Source organism: Triticum dicoccoides, chromosome 3A, assembly GCF_002162155.2.
Source record: "Triticum dicoccoides isolate Atlit2015 ecotype Zavitan chromosome 3A, WEW_v2.0, whole genome shotgun sequence".
Lineage (NCBI taxonomy): Eukaryota > Viridiplantae > Streptophyta > Magnoliopsida > Poales > Poaceae > Triticum > Triticum dicoccoides.
Window position 1 is genome coordinate 649,660,015 of NC_041384.1, and position 19,771 is coordinate 649,679,785.

Here is a 19,771-nt window from a genome sequence, read left to right on the forward strand (position 1 = left end):
GGTATACTACGGGTATCTCCGAAAGTATCTGTTGGGTGGACACGGATCAAGACTAGGATTTGTCACTCCATATGACGGAGAGGTATCTCTGGGCCCACTTGGTAATGCATCATCATAATGAGCTCAAAGTGACCAAGTGTCTGGTCACGGGATCATGCATTACGGTACGAGTAAAGTGACTTGCCGGTAACGAGATTGAACGAGGTATTGGGATACCGACGATCGAATCTCGCGCAAGTAACGTATCGATTGACAAAGGGAATTGAATACGGGATTGCTTGAATCCTCGACGTCGTGGTTCATCCGATGAGATCATCGAGGAGCATGTGGGAGCCAACATGGGTATCCAGGTCCCGCTGATGGTTATTGACCGGAGAGTCGTCTCGGTCATGTCTACATGTCTCCCGAACCCGTAGGGTCTACACACTTAAGGTTCAGTGATGCTAGGGTTGTAGAGATATGAGTATGCAGTAACCCAAAAGTTGTTCGGAGTCCCGGATGAGATCCCGGACGTCACGAGGAGTTCCGGAATGGTCCGGAGGTGAAGAATTATATATAGGAAATGCAGTTTCGGCCATCGGGAGAGTTTCGGGGGTCAGCGGTATTGTACCGGGACCACCGGAAGGGTCCCGGGGGTCCACCGGGTGCGGCCACCCATTCCGGAGGGCCTCATGGGCTGAAGTGGGGAGGGAACCAGCCCATAGTGGGCTGGTGCGCCCCCCTTGGGCCCCCCATGCGCCTAGGGTTGGGAACCCTAGGGGAGGGGGCGCCTCCACTTGCCTTGGGGGGCACTCCACCCCCTTGGCCGCCGCCCCCCCTAGGAGATCCCATCTCCTAGGGCCGGTGCACCCCCTAGGGGGCCTATATAAAGGGGGGAGGGAGGGCAGCCGCACCTGAAGCCTTGGCGCCTCCCTCTCCCCTGTTACACCTCTCCCTCTCACAGAAGCTCGGCGAAGCCCTGCTGCGATCACTGCTGCATCCCCCACCACGCTGTCGTGCTGCTGGATCTCCGTCAACCTCTCCTTCCCCCTTGCTGGATCAAGAAGGAGGAGACGTCATCCGCTCCGTACTTGTGTTGAACGCGGAGGTGTCGTCCGTTCGGCACTTGGTCATCGGTGATTTGGATCACGGCGAGTACGACTCCATCATCCCCGTTCTCTTGAACGCTTCCGCTCGCGATCTACAAGGGTATGTAGATGCACTCCCCTCTCGTTGCTAGATGACTCCATAGATAGATCTTGGTGAAACGTAGATTTTTTTGTTTTGTTTTCTGCAACGTTCCCCAACAAATGTGTGCAATCAGTTGACCCGAGCATTTCTGGAAACCTTCTGGCCTCTCCAATAGCCAACAACCTTACTGTTGCTTGCACATTTTGTTCTCTCAGATACTCCGCTCCAAACACCACCTACGCACCACGGCGAGGGCAAACTTGATAGTAGTCTTCAGGCATGTGCTCTCCCCCATCCTGACCATCTCACCAACGACATCTGCGACAGTACCAAGTGCAAGCATTCTCAGAGTAGCCGTGTACTTCTGCTTAGCAGAGGAAGAAATTTGGCCACAACAATCCCTTTTGAGCTTAAAGTAGTCATCGTGTGCCTCCACTCCCTCCATAATGCGCAAGAACAATGGTTGCCGCATGAGGAAACGGCGATGAAACCATGGATCATCCGTGAAAGTTGGGTTCAGAGCAAAATAGTCCTTCTGCAATAGCCATGCTCCGGACACCCTATCCCGATTGATCACTCTTCTCCCTTTGATTGAGCCCTTGAAGTTGAGAATGTGCTCCACCCGCCAGTCCATTTCTTCTTGCATGCTCATGAGCATGATCATGTCCACTTATTCGTCCGAACCCGAGGAATCGAAGACCTCATCTTGAATCATTTGATCAAGCTCCGTCGGTCCATACTTCTCGTCCGATGAAACATCGGAATTCATCGTTTTCCCTACTAAAATCACAAAAAACCCGGTCAAAGAATATGTTAGACACACAGAGCGTAAGGCGGGGCCGAGAGGACAACCGTGCCAGTGCTGGAGGCGCAGAGGCTAGGAACGGTTGAGGAGCACATGCGGCGGCGGAGTGGCGAGACGAACATCGATGAGGAGGAAGAAGAGAGGAGATAGCAAATGGACCCGGTAAGTAATGGGTGGATTTGGTGCTTTTCCAGGTGGGGGCGGGCGCGCCCGGGCATCCCTATATCCGCCTCATATTTAAGTTGAACTAGATGATGCCCCGCACATTGTTGCGGGAATCTTTTGCAATGTTTCAATGAGATTTGGTTATATCGAACATCAATACTTGAAACAATTGTTTTTTAAAGTATATAAGAATTAAATGTAAATAGCATAATAGAATGGAATTTGACATGCATGCATGTTGAAGTGGATTTTTACTATGCATAGTTGCATGTTGAGGTGGGCCTTTTTTATGCATGTTGAATGATGAGGTGGCATACTTGCATGTTGAGATAAATATGTTAGTGGGGGCTAGCTTTTTCAGGTGGGGGCGGGCGCACTCGGGCGTCCCTATATCCGCCTCATATTTAAGTTGAACTAGATGATGCCCCGCACGTTGTTGCGGGAATCTTTTGCAATGTTTCAATGAGATTTGGTTATATCGAACATCAATACTTGAAACAATTGTTTTTTAAAGTATATAGGAATTAATGTAAATAGCATAATATAATGGAATTTGACATGCATGCATGTTGAAGTGGATTTTTACTATGCATAGTTGCATGTTGAGGTGGGCCTTTTTTATGCATGTTGAATGATGAGGTGGCATACTTGCATGTTGAGAGAAATATGTTAGTGGGGGCTAGCTTTTTCAGGTGGGGGCGGGCGCACTCGGGCGTCCCTATATCCGCCTCATATTTAAGTTGAACTAGATGATGCCCCGCACGTTGTTGCGGGAATCTTTTGCAATGTTTCATTGAGATTTGGTTATATCGAACATCAATACTTGAAACAATTGTTTTTTAAAGTATATAAGAATTAAATGTAAATAGCATAATAGAATGGAATTTGACATGCATGCATGTTGAAGTGGATTTTTACTATGCATAGTTGCATGTTGATGTGGGCCTTTTTTTATGCATGTTGAATGGTGAGGTGGCATGCTTGCATGTTGAGAGAAATATGTTAGGCTGGTTGTAATGGGGAGTATCATATACTAGTAGCATGCATATGATACTAGTCTATGATACTACATCCCTAATGCATGGTATCATGTGTTGGTATCATAGAGGACTACATTTATTGCCATGCATGACACAAAGTAGCACATCATTTAATATGATACGGTATCATGATATGATACTCAAGTCTCTTTTTTTTCATTTAATTCTATGCCACCTCATCAAAATGGCTTAGTTGGCATGCATAATACTATCTATGATACTCCCATTACGGACAGCCTTAGTGGGGACTAACTTTTTCAGGTGGGGGCGGGCGCGCCCGGGCGTCTCTATATCCGCCTCATATTTAAGTTGAACTAGATGATGCCCCGCACATTGTTGCGGGAATCTTTTGCAATGTTTCATTGAGATTTGGTTATATCGAACATCAATACTTAAAACAATTGTTTTTTAAAGTATATAAGAATTAAATGTAAATAGCATAATAGAATGAAATTTGACATGCATGCATGTTGAAGTGGATTTTTACTATGCATAGTTGCATGTTGAGGTAAGCCTTTTCTTATGCATGTTGAATGATGAGATGGTATGCTTGTATGTTGAGAGAAATATGTTAGTGGGGGCTAGCTATTTAGATATAAAAGATATGAGGGGTACTAGTCAGCCCTGCCATTTGAGACTCGTTAAGGCGCTTGTCTGGGTCGTATTTTCATAACTAATTAGTGACCGGACTTTCTGACCGGGCGTTTGAGTCGGATATAGGGCGCCCGTGGATGCTCTAATTTCCTTCAACAAAGGGATGATCACCATGTACTAGCATGTTTCTTTGTTGCGAGAGGACAGGGAGCTCCGGACGCATGGCAGTATGGGAATGGGGGCAGGGCAGAGCATAGAAGCGTGCCCGGTTCCGCTGGACTAGGTTGCCCGATCAACGCTAGGCAGTTCCTGGTCCCAGGCCTCGCGGAGCCCCGTTTCCCCATCGGGGCAGGCAGGTGATACGCAGTAACGCAGATCGCGTGGTCGCACTGCACGGAACGGGCTGTCGTCGGGCCTGTACACCGCAGCGCGCCAGCGCGCACATGCGGCGCCGGAAGCCGTCAGACGTCACGCGAACGACCGCGACGCGACCCGACCCGCCCGCCACGCGGCGACGGGCCAGGCGACACTTGGCTCTGCCGCCCCGCGCGGCCTCGACCGGAAACGGCCGCTCCCCACCTGAACCCCGACGCTCCTCCGCCCCACTCAACCCCGCGGCTCTCGCTCGCTCGACTCCTCCCCTTCACCTCCCGGGGCGCATTAACACCTTCCTAATCAGTTTCCCCTTCGCATCCCCGCACCAATCCGCGCCGCGTTCCAATCCATTTCCGCCCCCTCCAATCATCCCCAAACCCTACCCGCCGTCGCGCCGCCCGCCGACCGCCGCCGCCCGCCCGCCCGCCGCGCTGGGGCAGGGAGGCAGGGAGGAGGAGAAGATGGGCCGGTGGGGGATGAAGCTCGGCGACATGGCCGAGTTCCAGTGCTTCGTCTGCAAGGACGCCGGCGACGTCCGCGTCTGCGACTCCAGGTGAGCGCCGCCCCTCGCCGCGCCCCAGGGTTTTCTCCATCCTCTGTTCCGCGGGAGACCCGCGCCGCGTCGGCGGCCGGCGAATCGCCCGGTCATAATCGTCGCTGAATATTAATTGCACTGCCGTGCCGCCTTTCAGGAACTGCCTCAAGAGCTACCACCCGTGCTGCGTGGGGAAGGAGGACGACTTCATTGATTCCAGTGAGCAATACGTTTGTGGTAAGCGCTTACGCATAATGATTCCCAGTTGTTTCATCATGCGTGACTGCCGTGGGAATCGGCACTGCATCTGTGCAGTTGTTATGCTGCGTGCTCGTATCCAATTACTCATTCCTTGACTCCAAGGACCAATACATATACATTCGTGGTGGGCGTTTATGCTTACTCATACCTAGCTGTTTTACCATGCATGCCTGCTACTGGAATTGACGCTACATCGTGCACCTGTTTTCTGCGTGCTCAAATTCAGTTACTCGTTCCTTGGTCACGGCGGAGGATCCTATATCATATATCGTGCATGTGTGTGAAATCCCTGTTGTTCATGTCCCTGTCCTTTCCTTCCATGAAAAAGAAAATACTGTTGGATGCTCATCCTTTTAGAACATATGCTTTATCATTGTTCCAGCATCATGCAGCATGATGGCAAGGCAAACTGCGTTCCAGCAATGCAATATCTCCAACTGGAAACTTTGCAGGCATAAGCAGATCATGTTACAACGGAAGCTCATATTCTTGGTGTCCACTTTACAGTCTTGATTGTTACCATATATAGCTTGAATTTATCAAATGCTTCTTTTACTTCTGTCCTGTAAAATAATGACATTGGTGCTTTCGCCTAATTTTAACCATTTTCAGATTGGCACAAATGTGCTAAATGCGGAAGTGATGCACTCTATTTATGCTTGTGCTGTCCAAGTTCCTCTACTTGTGGAGACTGCTTTGGAAAAATTGATTTCATCCCAGTGAAGCAGAGCAACGAATTCAGCATGGGATTCTGCCGCAGCTGTTTTAATATGGCAGTAGCGACTGAGAAAGATGACCGTGAAGAGGTAATATGCATGCCCCAGGCCCATTTTTGAATTACAGTAACGAGCTTCCATTTCAAAGTGGTACTCAAGTTCCAATTAGCACGCATGCTATTCCATTAGTTGTCACCCCCCTCCCCCATCCCCCCAAAAATTAACAGCCTTGTTGCTTACCATAAAGCTATTCACCATATATTTACCTGCAAGTTGCCCACCTGCACTTGTGTTGGATTTCTTAGTAGATAGAAGTCAGGCTGGTTTAAATAAAAACGCCAGTTTACTCATCCAATATGGTTTTTTTTCCTTTTGTCTTTTTGTGACAAGAGTTCATGTGCATCTCCAGGCAAAGGTTGCTTTCGGAGGTACCCCGGAGAACTATGAAATATTGTTTAAAGATTACTGGTCAGTACTTAATGACAAGGAGCGTTTTACATTGCTCGACTTGCAAATCGCAAGTATTCGTCATAAAAGAAGCCTACAGTGTAAAGAAGGGAATGATTCGAATGAGTATCACAAGACAGATGGAAAGCCATTGGGTGACAATGATGGTGCTGGGCCATCATCTCTTCTTGACACAATGGACAAACCAAATGAAGTGCAAGCTACTCTGAAGAGAAAGAAGCTGGAGAAGAAAACATATGTTGGGTGGGCTTCAAAAGAGCTAACAGAATTCCTATCATGTATTGGTAAGAATACAAGCACGCCTCTTGACCATTTCAAAGTTGCTGAAGTTGTTAGGGAGTATGTTCGACAGAAAAATCTACATCTACATGATAAGAAGAAGAAATCTGTCATGTGTGATGAGAACCTGCATTCTTTATTTAACAAAAAGAAAATTAAGTACAACATGATCCATAGCCTGGTGGAAACGCATCTTTCTGCAAATGCAATTTCAGAGGATGAAAGTGATGGATCTGTGGATGATACTGGTTACACGGTGAAAAAGAAGCCTCGGAATAGTTTGGAGCCAAAAATTCCTAAGAGTGTTTCAGGAATAGACCCAATAATTCCTAAGAGTGTTTCAGGAACAAACAAGAATTGTCTTGCCGCTCTCAATCCGAATAACCTGAATCTGATTTATCTGAGAAGAACCTTAGTTGTAAAACTTCTGACTGAGCTAGACACATTTGAACAGAAGGTTATTGGTTGTTTGGTCAGAGTGAAGAATGATCTCAAGAGTTATACTTATATGATGACTAAGAAATATTACCAGATTGGACTAGTTACAGGTAATGTCCAGTTGAATCCACTCGTCTTCTGATGATCCTGCTATTTTTTTCCCATTCTAAGGGAGGCCTTAATTTTCTCACCCCATGAAAACATCCATAACAGGCATTAAGAAATCTTCAGAAGAATACAAGATTAAGAATACATTTACAGATGTTCTTTTATGTGTTTCCGGTATGTGGGATGATGTCAAGATCTCGATGCTATCAGAAGAGGACTTTGAGGAGGTATGTTTTGTTCACTCCAGTAGGATTTATTTTAGCATTGGCCTGGTCACCTACTCCAAATACAGCCTTCTTTTTGAACTGGCCTGGTCAAATAATTCTCTTTTATTCTTGATAACAGGATGAGTGCAATGATCTTCTGAAGTCGGCCAAGAAAGAGCTCTTCAAAAGGCCTACTGTTGTAAGTTTTCTTTTTTAACTGCAATGTTTGCGCTCCTTGTGCTATGCGTCTGTAGTCAAATTGGTCTAGGCATTTATCTCTCTTTCTTCTCTGTTCCCATTTGATGCTTCCATGACTAACAAATAATACTTGAGGAGGAAGATCAGGCCTACATTATTTAGTCATAACTCATAAGGAAGGGATTTCTTTTCAAGGAATTGACTGTCGGTAGTCCTTTTGGATACTGCTCCCTCCGTCTCAAAATGTAAGACATTTTCTGATACTCCCTTTGTATCAAAAAACGCCTAACATAGTTACATTTTGAGACAGAGGGAGTATTTCTGTAACTGAGATTATGTAGGATAGAAAATGTTGAGTGTCTCGTCAGGAAACTCCTGTGTTTGTTAATACCTAATCATTGATGTATTTAGTCTACTCCTTTTGGTTATAAAATAAATGTCATTCTGGGCAGTAAGTTCTCCAAATACACTTTGGATTAGCAGCTTCTCCTGTAACAATTGTAGAACCAGATTAAAATACAAATTATGAAGTATTCTTGAGATAGATCTGCCCATATGATTTTCCTGAAATGAAATCAATCTAAGTATTTTAATATTCACGACTACATTCTTGGCCAAAATTTAGACTCCACATGTCCCAAGGTGTCACTCTTTGATTGGAGGGGGTAATGTAGAAAGTGCACATGAGATCAGACAGCAAATATTTTGGTACCGTACAAGCCAGCTTGTTAATTTTGTGCTTTTTAGTTTCTGATATATTGAAAATGTTTGAAGGGCTTATTCTTTATCCCTTTTTAGTGTCATTCAGTCTCTTGTTTTACTTTAGCCTTTTAAAACATTCGTGTGCTTCTCTTAATGCTCAGGTTTGTGCTTTTTCCTTTTTGACAGGCTGAGTTAGAGGAAAAAGCGGCAAGTGTACATGCAGACATAGTAAATCATGTAAGTGCACTCTGATCACTTCAATTTGGAACTTTATTGTGGTAAATATTGAATGAAAATACATATAAATGGGAAATTTTTTATAACTAATTTGTTATCTGAAGCAATATAGAAAGAGGCCAGCTGATTATAAATCTTTTTGAGTAAGATAGTGCATGACTCAGCAAAAGATTCTTATGTACTCTTTTAAGTCTTAACTTTAACTGCATAAAGGAGTATCACACTTTCAACCTTGGCCTGTGTTAGAACTTGTATATATTTACCAGTAGTTGTTTTGTCTTTGTCTTTAGTTTGATATTTGAAGTCTTCTACTCCCTCTGTCCGGGTTTATTGGGCCCTTGAGCACAAGAACCCCGTCCGTTTTTACTAGGCCCCATTGGTGATTGTGTACAAATTTCTGCTTTGAATTAATTGCCGAGGCGTAAAGAAGGATGCCAAAGGCCGGAGTCTGCGCTACACATGCGTAGCTGCGCGCGCGTGAGCATGCATCCATCCGCATCATTGGAGGAGAGTTGGTGGGCTCGTAGCTGCATGCCTAGTCAGCAGTAATTGACATGCCAAACGAGGCACTAACTAGCAGCAGGAGGTATTAATGCCTTAAAAAAGCCACACATAATTACTTGCTACCTTGGTCCTGCTGATTTGGTCTAGGCCTAATAAACCTGGGCGGAGGAAGTAGTATTAGAAGTTTAGGGTAGACTTGTTCATGCTCAGCTGAGTCGGTCTGGACTGTTTTTTTGACACCTGAACAGTTTCGGCCTTCTCCATATCCTGATAAAGGTAAAATGTAATAGACAGATATTGTATTAAGAAGATTATGAATGCAATATTCTTCCCTGAAAATCAACCAATGTTTTTAGTGTGGACATGACCTTTTAAGATCAGGCTTTAGGTCCGGCGCTGGAATGACCTCTAGCTAGGTGGTTGGATATCATTTTTCCTAAGTTGGCTGGATTTAATGGCGTACTCATGGGTTATTAGATTTTCCCAACCATTCTTCAAAAGGAAACTTTTTAGATGTTTTTAGTAGAATGCTACCTTGATTGCATGCTTGCTTATGTTTGTTATATAGATACCATATGGAGCTTGAAAGAGAAAATCTGGGTTCTCATGAAACTGAATAGTAGTGCTCCCTACTAATATATATCGTTTCTTTCTCGATATCCATATGCTTCTACGCAATAATTGGCAAAGTTGCCTTTTTTTTCCTTTAGTGGTTTGATAAGGAGCTTCGAAAATTGGAAATGGAGTTGGAACGAGCGCGTGAGAAGGGGTGGCGTCAGGAATATCCTTTCCAGATTGACTGTATTGATCATGCAGCAGTAACTTGCCATGCTTGTGATTTGTAGTTTTGTATAATTTTTCATATTATTTTACTATCGTGTATTGCCAGCCTACGACTTAATGCACAGGAAAGAAACTTTGTGTGGTTCTTTTTTCCTTGACCAATTCTTACTATCCATGACATAAGTTGTCAGAAAATGCTTCTAAGCACACCAGAAGAAAGACAGCGCCGTCTTGAGGCGACCCCGGAAGTTATTCCAGATGCTGAAGGGGAGAGTAAAGAAACCGGGATTGAATCAGCAGTGAACATTCCTTTTCAAGGGAATCGAGGTACAAATGTAAATATATAATACTCCTTCCGTCCCAAAATAAGTGACTCAACTTTGTACTAACTTTGGACTAAAGTTATTACAAAGTTGAGTCACTTATTTTGGGATGGAGGGAGTAGTTGTTTTTCTCTTTCATTCTAAAAGCTTTATATTCATAATGCTGCCAAATATGTTCAAAGCAGGAGAAAGACAGCAACGTCTTGAGGTGATCCCCGAAGTTATTCCAGATGCAGAAGAAGGGAGTAAAGAAACTGAGATTGAATCAGCAGCAAGGAGCCCTTTTCAAGGGAGTCGAGGTACAAACGCTTGAAATTTCTGTTCTTAATTATATAGATATTTTTTTATCTTTCATTCTATAAGCTGTATATTCTTATGCTGCCAAATATGTTCAAAACATTGCATCCTCCATCCAATATCTCCCCATTGGTTCCCATTATGGAAAACAACATTACAGAAGTTATTTCTTTGCTGATTCTTTGGAGAACTTTTAGTTGTTAATTATACTGTCACCAACCATTTGATTTTGTCACTGCACAATTCTTGTGTGAAGTTGCTGCATAAGTTTTCCATATCATTTTTACTAAGTCCAGCATTTGATTGTATTTACCCTTGTAGAAGTTTTACATGGGAATTGTTTGTCAGGGAAGATTGTGATTTAGTATTTACAAGCAGGCAAGTAAATGAAATATAGTGCGGAGGTGAACGAATTTTGAGTGAATATGACTAATACCGCCTAAGTATCTGAATTTATGCATGTGGCTGTGAATGCATATAGTATGTATGCTTAGGAGTTGGTACGATGTACTCCCTCCGTTCCTAAATATTTATCTTTTTAGAGATTTCAAATGGACTACCCCATACGGATGTATATAGACATATTTTAGAGTGTAGATTCACTTATTTTGCTCTGTATGTGGTTACTTGTTGAAATCTCTAGAAAGTCAAATATTTAGGAACGGAGGGAGTATAAGAGTAGACATCAGACTATGAAAACCCACTGTAAACATTCAGTTGACATAACATAATATGACTACAAGGGAATGCCAAACATCAACTCCTCTAAAACATAGGCTGTTTACATCCAGATTTCCACATCATCCAGAACTTAAATGCAGTAGTGTACTTTATCTTGGATGACTCATCTATTAGTTGATCTGGAGTTATTTACCATTAAATTTGGTCGTGTTTTAAACTATTCCTGAACTGCTTCTCCTTTCAATATATTTATAGTCTTGGTCCTTTAATTGCCATCTTATTTAGGTTCAACTGTCAAGTAACTTACCTGTGCAGAGGTGTTCAGAGATCCCCATGAAGACGCCTTACATCAGTTCTTTTATGATCCTTTTGAAATACTAATCCTTTATGTGAAAAAGGAGCCGTCACCTATTTTGTAACATGGTCGATGCAGAACATGTGCATGTGTGTTAGAAGTACGAGTCAACACAGGTCTTGTGTTTCAGAAGTTATGCTCATTTGAAAAAGGAAACGTTTTGGATTTTTTTTGCTTTTGTTGTATAAACTATAAATATTGACTTTGTGACCTGTTTACCAAACATTGTGGAGTCAATTGATTGAACATTATGTTTACATTGGCCACTTCCTTTTTGCACCCAAGTTTTTTTTCTATTTAGAGAAAACATCAAAGATTGATGTCTCGATGCATTGATAAAAATTGCCAAAACAGCAAGGTTTATGTACATGTACATGCCTAGGGATAGGCCATCCCTCCATAAACACAGAAAACCATTTAACTGCCAATGTCAGGGAGAAGCCAAACTCCTGCGACGCCCACCAATTTTTGACATAGATAGTAATAGACTGGCCTTTTCAATTGCATGCCTAAATGTTATAACACTTATCTTATATATTTAAAACATGAATGTTACCTTCTGAAACAACTCCATTTAATAACAATTATTGATGCACCGTGTGTGCTATCAAGAGACATTTGTAGTCCTAGAAGAAAGCTGAGATAAGTTTTCGGCCACCTCCATCGTTCAGTAGCCCATTGAAACCAGTGCGTTAGTTGCATCTGCACTAGGAGGCATCTGCATTAGGAGGCGCTCCCTGTAAAACTTCTGGAACACCTGCACTTGAAACTAGCGCATGGAGGAGTGGCCAACACAAATTGGTAGTATGTACACGTGGTTACTGAATTCCTGACACGACAAGTGTGGATAATTTGAGCAATACTGCACCAATGCGTGCAAGTGGCAATAAGGCCTAAACTGCTTGACCACTTTAGCTGGTGAGGCCTATATGGTTAGGTCGAGCAATATTTAGCAACTATCCCGATTCAATCTCGGTTCATCTAAATTTAGCTGTTGAAGCCTAAATTATTTGCTCAATCAGTACCTTAGCTACATCCTAGTGATCAAACTAAAGCATCGTCCGATTTTCATAGTCTCAAGCTTCGTTAAATAAGGAAACAAACTGTACTATAACCCCAGCTCGCAATTTCTGCTGGAATTTGACTGGAGCAACTAGTCAAACCCTGATGATATTCTAGCAAGTTTAACTTAAGCGATGGTATAACCTGCTATTAGATAGGTAGGTTCGGGTGGATTTAGCATAATACGCCTTCAATGTTTTGCAGCTTGTATTCTCACCATATTACCACCAATGACTCAGATCACATGCTCCATATTAAACACCGGGTTGTGCATATATAGGTATATTAAAATAAAGCAGTGGGCCCTAATTTTAAGCGAATAGGTATTGTGTGAACAAATTTGTCGCCAAATTGTGTTTAAATTGTGTTTGCTGATGCTTTTTTTAAAGACCGACCTGGCGCAGTGGTGAAGTACTCCCCACTTGTGCCAAGAGGTCCCGGGTTCGACGCAGCCCTTCTGCATTGCACTGTGCAGGGTGAAGGCATGCCTTTGCACCTTGTATTCTCAGCATATTACCACCAATGACTCAGATCACATGCTCCGTATTAAACACAGGGTTGTGCATATATAGGTATATTAAAATAAAGCAGTGGGTCCTAATTTTAAGCGAATAGCTATTGCATGAACAAATTTGTCGCCAGATTGCTTTAAAATTTTGTGTTGTTGATGCTTTTTTTAAAGATCGACCTGGCACAGCGGTGAAGTACTCCCTACTTGTGCCAAGAGGTCCCGGGTTCGACGCAGCCCCTCTGCATTGCACTGTGCAGGGTGAAGGCACGCCTCATATAATCCTTCCCTAGATCCCACCTGGTGTGGGACCTTCTAGCACTGGGTCTTTCCTCTCTTTGTTTTGTTTAGATGCCTTATATATTTTCATAACAAATACTAGATTTTCTTACCGGAAAGTACTTGACTATTTCTGTAGTGATGCAATATTACTTCAATGTATAATCTGGATCCAACATAAATTATGGTTCATATTTCTTCCCAGTTTCATATTTGCTTATGCTTTCCTTTTTTAGGTTAGATACCTAGTGTGCAAACTTTAAAGTGTTGACTGTAAATTTGTTTGTATTCAGAACTGCACCGTTATAATCTGGCGTTCTATTTTTGAGGTGCATGTCATGAGTCGATTAATATTTTTGGAGTTGAGTTTATTTTCACCATGTTTTCTCCCTTAGGGTTCCATTCCATGTATATTTTCTATTCGTCACCTCTAATTTTCTACCTAACAACAAGTTTCACTGCTTAAGCCTTTACTTCTTACTATTAGATCAAACTTTTCAATATAAAGATCTACTCTCCTTTCTTTTCTCAGGTGTGATACAGACAGTAGTTGACCCTTTGGAAGTTGGTATAGATGAATCACTAGAAGGTTTGTATTTGGTAACCAGATATGGTTTTTTCTGAAAGCTTATGTTTGAAGAGACTATTATACCCATCTTTTCTTTAATTAACGTACTGGCAATCTTCTCTCTGTCTCCAGGTGCATCTCTGCGACATGACGCTGCCTGTGAAGTTGTTTTTGAAGGTACTCTACAGCAATTCTTTCTTTCCTTATTTGCATCTTTTGCATTGTTAGTAGCCGTTGCCAAGTAGAGAGTGGACGTCCTGATTGCAGCGGCAGCTGATCGCAACTATCCAGCCGGTCGCCCAGCTATTCTTATGTAGTAGACTGCAAATAAAATGAAATCTGCATGCCCTCTCTATACTGCTACCTGAAAATGGAATAGCAAATCAGCACTCGTTTGGCGCTTAGAGAAAAAACTACTTAAATATCAGACAAATTGCAAGGAACTAATGCTACACATTCCACTTTTGTAGCCACTATTAACATTTGACTTGCAACGTACGCTATCCCCCTCGCGCGGCTGTTGCCCCAGTAAAGTTCAGTACGATCCTTGTGAGGAGTTAGCACTATGTGTGATCCCTATGAAGAGTTCTACTTTCTTGTGTCTAACATGCTGATATAGTGTCTGTAAATAAGAATATTCACATATGAGCATAGTTTATACGATCCTTGTGAGGAGTTAGCACTATGTGTGATCACTATGAAGAGTTCTACTTTCTTGTGTCTAACATGCTGATATAATGTCTGTAAATAAGAATATTCACATATGAGCATAGTTTATCTGTTTCTGAGGATTGGTGATTGTGTCTGCTATGAGCTGTCCTCTTATTTTAGTATTTTACTCTCATCTATCTTCTTCCAGGGCTCCTGATTTATTGATTGCATGCAATTGCTATTGTTAGAGTTGGATCTTTATGTATCCATGTTAATCCTTGCAGCTGCCGGCAAAGCCCTCTGTAATGGTGGCACTCCTGGTCCTGGATTGCACACTCAACTGAACAAAGGTCAAATTTCGCTACTCGACCCATTCGATAGTTCTGAACATGTTAGCTTGCCGGAGGTTTTTTATGCTGCATATTGAGTTACTGTTCTTGTGAGGAGTTAGCACTACGTCTGATCCCTACGAAGAGTTCTACTTTCTTGTGTCTAACATGCTGATATAATGTCTGTAAATAAGAATATTCACATATGAGCATAGTTTATCTGTTTCCGAGGATTGGTGATTGTGTCTGCTATGAGCTGTCCTCTTATTTTAGTATTTTACTCTTATCTATCTTCTTCCATGGCTCCTGATTTATTGATTGCATGCAATTGCTATTGTTTGAGTTGGATCTTTATGTATCAATGTTAATCCTTGCAGCTGCCGGCAAAGCCCTCTGTAGTGGTGGCACTCCTGGTCCTGGATTGCACACACCATTGAACACAGGTGAAATTTGCTACTCGACCCTTTTGATAGTTATGAACATGTTAACTTGCCGGAGGTTTTTTATGCTGCATATTGAGCTACTGGTCTTGTGAGGAGTTAGCACTATGTGTGATCCCTATGAAGAGTTCTACTTTCTTGTGTCTAACATGCTGATATAATGTAAGTAAATAAGAATATTCACATATGAGCATAGTTTATCTGTTTTCGAGGATTGGTGATTGTGTCTGCTATGAACTGTCCTCTTATTTTACTCTCATCTATCTGCTTCCATGTATCCTGATTTATCGATTGCATGCAATTGCTATTGTTAGAGTTGGATCTTTATGTATCCATGTTAATCCTTGCAGCTGCCGGCAAAGCCCTCTGTAATGGTGGCACTCCTGGTCCTGGATTGCACACTCAATTGAACACAGGTCAAATTTTGCTACTCGACCCTTTCGATAGTTATAAACATGTTTACTTGCCGGAGGTTTTTTATGCTGCATATTGAGCTACTGGTCTTGTGAGGAGTTAGCACTATGTGTGATCTCTATGAAGAGTTCCACTTGTGTCTAACATGCTGATATAATGTCTGTAAATAAGAACATTCACATATGAGCATAGTTTACCTGTTTCCGAGGATCGGTGATTGTGTCTGCTATGAGCTGTCCTCTTATTTTAGTATTTTACTCTTATCTATCTTCTTCCATGTCTCCTGATTTATTGATTGCATGCAATTGCTATTGTTAGAGTTGGATCTTTATGTATCCATGTTAATCCTTGCAGCTGCCGGCAAAACCCTCTGTAATGGTGGCACTCCTGTTCCTGGATTGCACACTCCATTGAACGCAGGTCAAATTTTGGTACTCCACCCTTTCGATAGTTATGAACATTTTAACTTGCCGGAATTTTTTTACGCTGCATATTGAGCTCCATTTTCCATCAATTTATGAGTTTGGTCTTATTAATAACGCAAGTAATTAGAACGCAGTGGACTGTGAAAAAGATGTTTAGCATTTAGCTTGCATTTTACCCATTCGTACATACATGGTTTACTATTCTGGTTGTATGGAGGGAGGTTTGATCAATCCCACAATATAAAATGCATTGAAATACTATTCCTAAGCCATGTGATAGTAACTGCTTTTCTGCCTGTTTCCCTTCCCTAGTAAAAAATAATCTTGTGAACTTACTGCAGTTACTGGAGTCATTGATATCGACAACGAGGATGATGGAAATGGTCCTAGTCATCACACTGGTGGTGACAAGGAATATGTCATCGATCTGGTCAGTGATGACGACGAGGATGTTCACATGGAGCAGCGTGAGCGAGAACGGGCAAAATGTGATGGACCAGTAGCCGTTAATGGGATCGCTGCGCATGCACATGATGGACCGGAAGCTGTCAATGGGGTCACCGTACCTACAGTCCATGCTTCCAATGATCTGGATGGAAACACGGGGCCTGCATGCAGTACGTCACAAGCCATGGTGCGTGATCCTGTAACTGTGAATGGGACAGGCAAGTCAGATCAAGGGTGGATGTACATAGATCCTCAGGGGCGAGAGCATGGGCCATACCCAATGGCTCAAATGCGGGAGTGGCAGCAAAGTGGGTACTTCCCTGAGGGCTTCCGCGTGTGGAGAGCAGGGAGATCAAGGCGGGGGAGAGCCTCCATGTTGCTGATAGATGCCATGCGGCTGCATTAGTGCAGTGGCCTTTTTGCGTTGCATTCTGCTTGGAAAGCTTTGGGAGTACAATTTTGTTCGTTCCTTTGCTTAATTGTAACTGAGCTGGGCACCATTATAGTTGATATGTTATTGTGGATATTTGGTTTGGGTAGGAGATGGTCAGAGTGGAAAACTCTCTTGCTGTACAGTCAACTCCTTGCTCCTCTCTATTTTAGCAACATAGTCATTTTTAGCGAATTTTGATACAGGTAATTCCCATAGCATAGAAGTTCAGATTTGTTTTGTGTTGTCAGTGTAGATTGGATCTTGACAGCAATAGTTTGGGCCTAATTGATTCATGCCCGCATTTTGTTGAATAAAAGCTGGTAAACTTTTGACTTTTCATGGCAAATGTTTTGTTTATCACTGTTCTTGTAAATCTATGATCTGTTTTTTAGCCACATTCCCAACAAACTATTATGGCTTACATATCTTTTGTTGAAGTTAGTTATGACCAGGTGAACACATCGCAGCGTAATTTTCCTATGCCATACGGCGGAGAATTCCTCGATTGCGCTTCGAAATGTGATCAGATAGTATAGATAAATAATGAGCTGCTGGTTTTGCCCATGCTTGCGTTGACACCCGCTGATCTCCAGTCATCAATGCAGGAGGGCCTTAAAGCGACGTAGCATCTCTTTCCCATCCGATAAGCACCCGACGAGCTAAGATGCATCTTTACAGCCTGATTGGTAAACACTTGGGCAAGGGAATGGGAGTTTGCACAAGGGTGTTTATGAAGGGATTAGGCATGAGAAGTAGATTTTTACTCCCATTCCCTTGTTTGGCATATGATGGGAATTGACGTGGGATAAAACTCTCCTCACGAATTAACAGGGTCCTCTGGAAAAAAATCGGTGGGAATTGGCTTCCCCAACTCCCAGTCCCCTTCCCACTTAAACTCCTATTCCCTCTAATCAAACAGTGGATTTTTAATCTCCTTACCCCTCAACCTCCATTCCCCATCTCTAATTCCCCTGAACCAAACACGCTTTTAGTGGTTAGCGCCCATTCCGGCCCGCCCAAAGGAAAGGGCTGCGACTTTTAGGAGATAAAACACTCATCACAAAGCCTCACATGATTTACTCTTTTATCTACCACTCATCCATTCCTAAATATAAGCACTTTTGGATATTTCAATATGAGCTATATAATTCAGAATGTAGATTTACTCATTTTGCTTCGTATATAGTTCATATTGGAATCTTTAAAAAGACTTAAAATTAGAAATAGAGTCAGTACCAGTTATACCTGGCCATGGGCAGCCCGGCCCGGTTGGCCCGACCCAAAAAAACCTGGCCCGACGCTCCTCACGGGTTGGGCCTGAGCCTAGATATTGAGCCCGAAGTCTGGGCCAGGCCCGGGCCCGTCGAGTTAACGAAGAGGCCTGGCCCAAGGCCCGAGGCCTGATGGGCTTTTACATTGATGGGCTGGGCTTGAGCCTGATTTTTAGGCCCGACGCCCGGGCCGGGCCGGGCCTGGGATTTCTACGTCGGGCTTGGTCAGGCCCGACCCAAAGCCCGGCCCGAGGGATGGCTAGGTATAGTACCAGTCTAGCAAGCTTATATCATGCATAAAGTAGGAAACATCTCAAATCATGCACCTTGTGCAGAATCTAAATTTTACACTGATACGGATAACTGCTGCACCGGGGCGATATGAATATGTACATGCATCATTTTTTTAAACATCAATATGGGGAGCGAATCAACCTGTAGTTGAGTTGGTTAGGTGGACAGTGGTATTCCCAACCCATCGGGGTTCAAATCCTGGTGCTCGCATTATTCCTGGATTTATTTCAGGATTTCCGGCGATGCGCTTTCAGTGGGAGGAGACGTTCCCGTCGACGACGAGGCGCCTACGGTGACTTCGTAAAGCCTACGGTGACTTCGTAAATCTCAAGATGATATGCCGGCTCAGTCTCTCGGAGGTGCTCATAGGGGTAGGGTGTGCGTGTGTGCGTTCATAGGGATGAGTGTATGCGCGTGTATATGAACGCTTGTGTCTGTACTGATGCTAAAAAAAACATCAATATGGGGATATGTTCGACTGTTTAATAATAATAATAATAACAACAACAACAACAACAACAACAACAACAACAATAAATGTTTGTTCTGTTATTTCATACTTTCTTTATCCCAAAATAAGTTTGATACACTTGTCATGGGACGGAGGGAGTATAATGGAACTTGGCTCCCATCTGGGAGGCGCATGAAAAACAATATTGATGAACAAGTTAACAATTAAGCATATCATCGAGCTATTTAGCATGTATTCAGTCCATTCTCTTCTATCTTCTTATCCATGATTCCAACAAAAGCCAACCAACGGCCAAACAAACGTAAAAGTTCCATTAGAGTTCTTTCAAAAAAAGTTCAATTAGTAAGAAAAAGGGAGGAGGAAATCATCAGTCTGCCATTAGATAGAAATCTATAGGAGAGTGGTGGGAAGAGGGAGCAGGAGCACCGGAGAAAGAAGCCCACCACCGGCTTACCGATGGCACCGCTGGAGCTTGTGAGGGGGAGGTGAATAGCCCACCGCCAACTTACACCAGCCACAAAATTTGGTGACTTTGCCAATAGTCTATATCTATACTACTATTAAAAGAGTGAACATGAATTTTCCTAAAGCCACACCACAAAAGTGTACACGGAATAATCAAGATCCTCCGATCTGATCATCTAAGGGCATGTACAATAGTTGATAAGATAGTCTTATCTTAAATTTTGCATGTAATTTAGAGATGGCAAAGAAAAATGTCTACAATGGGTCATCTCTTAGCTTTATCTTCAATAACTAGCAATTCCTAAAAATGTGGTGAGACATATAGTGCTAAGAGATCATCTCTTGTCTTATCTTAAATAAGAGAAGACAAGCCTTCTCTTATGAGTTCTCTCTTCTTCACTTTATCATTTATCCTACGTGACATTTAAGATAGCACCATTGTACATTCCCTAACGAAATCTAAGAGCCGATAT

At 42.9% G+C, this 19,771-nt stretch overlaps 1 protein-coding gene across 6 annotated transcripts; it reads left to right on the forward strand.

The window, feature by feature from the left end:
* The first annotated feature begins 4,351 nt into the window (after positions 1–4,351).
* LOC119269939 (zinc finger CCCH domain-containing protein 44-like) lies at positions 4,352–17,135 on the forward strand. Of its 6 annotated transcripts, none has more exons than XM_037551883.1 (17): positions 4,352–4,702; positions 4,842–4,921; positions 5,558–5,751; positions 6,071–6,956; positions 7,060–7,181; positions 7,300–7,359; positions 8,247–8,297; positions 9,512–9,582; positions 9,754–9,911; positions 10,090–10,206; positions 13,622–13,678; positions 13,790–13,834; positions 14,593–14,658; positions 15,015–15,080; positions 15,428–15,493; positions 15,846–15,911; positions 16,258–17,135. In XM_037551883.1, the coding sequence occupies exons 1-17, from the start codon at positions 4,611–4,613 to the stop codon at positions 16,767–16,769; spliced, it is 2,709 nt and encodes a 902-aa protein (XP_037407780.1). In that variant the 5' UTR covers positions 4,352–4,610; the 3' UTR covers positions 16,770–17,135. The 6 variants fall into 6 exon arrangements, with proteins under 6 accessions (XP_037407780.1, XP_037407781.1, XP_037407785.1 ...); XM_037551884.1 differs by having other exon boundaries at positions 10,093–10,206; XM_037551888.1 differs by having other exon boundaries at positions 15,846–15,922; positions 16,258–16,555.
* Positions 17,136–19,771: the final 2,636 nt, after the last annotated feature.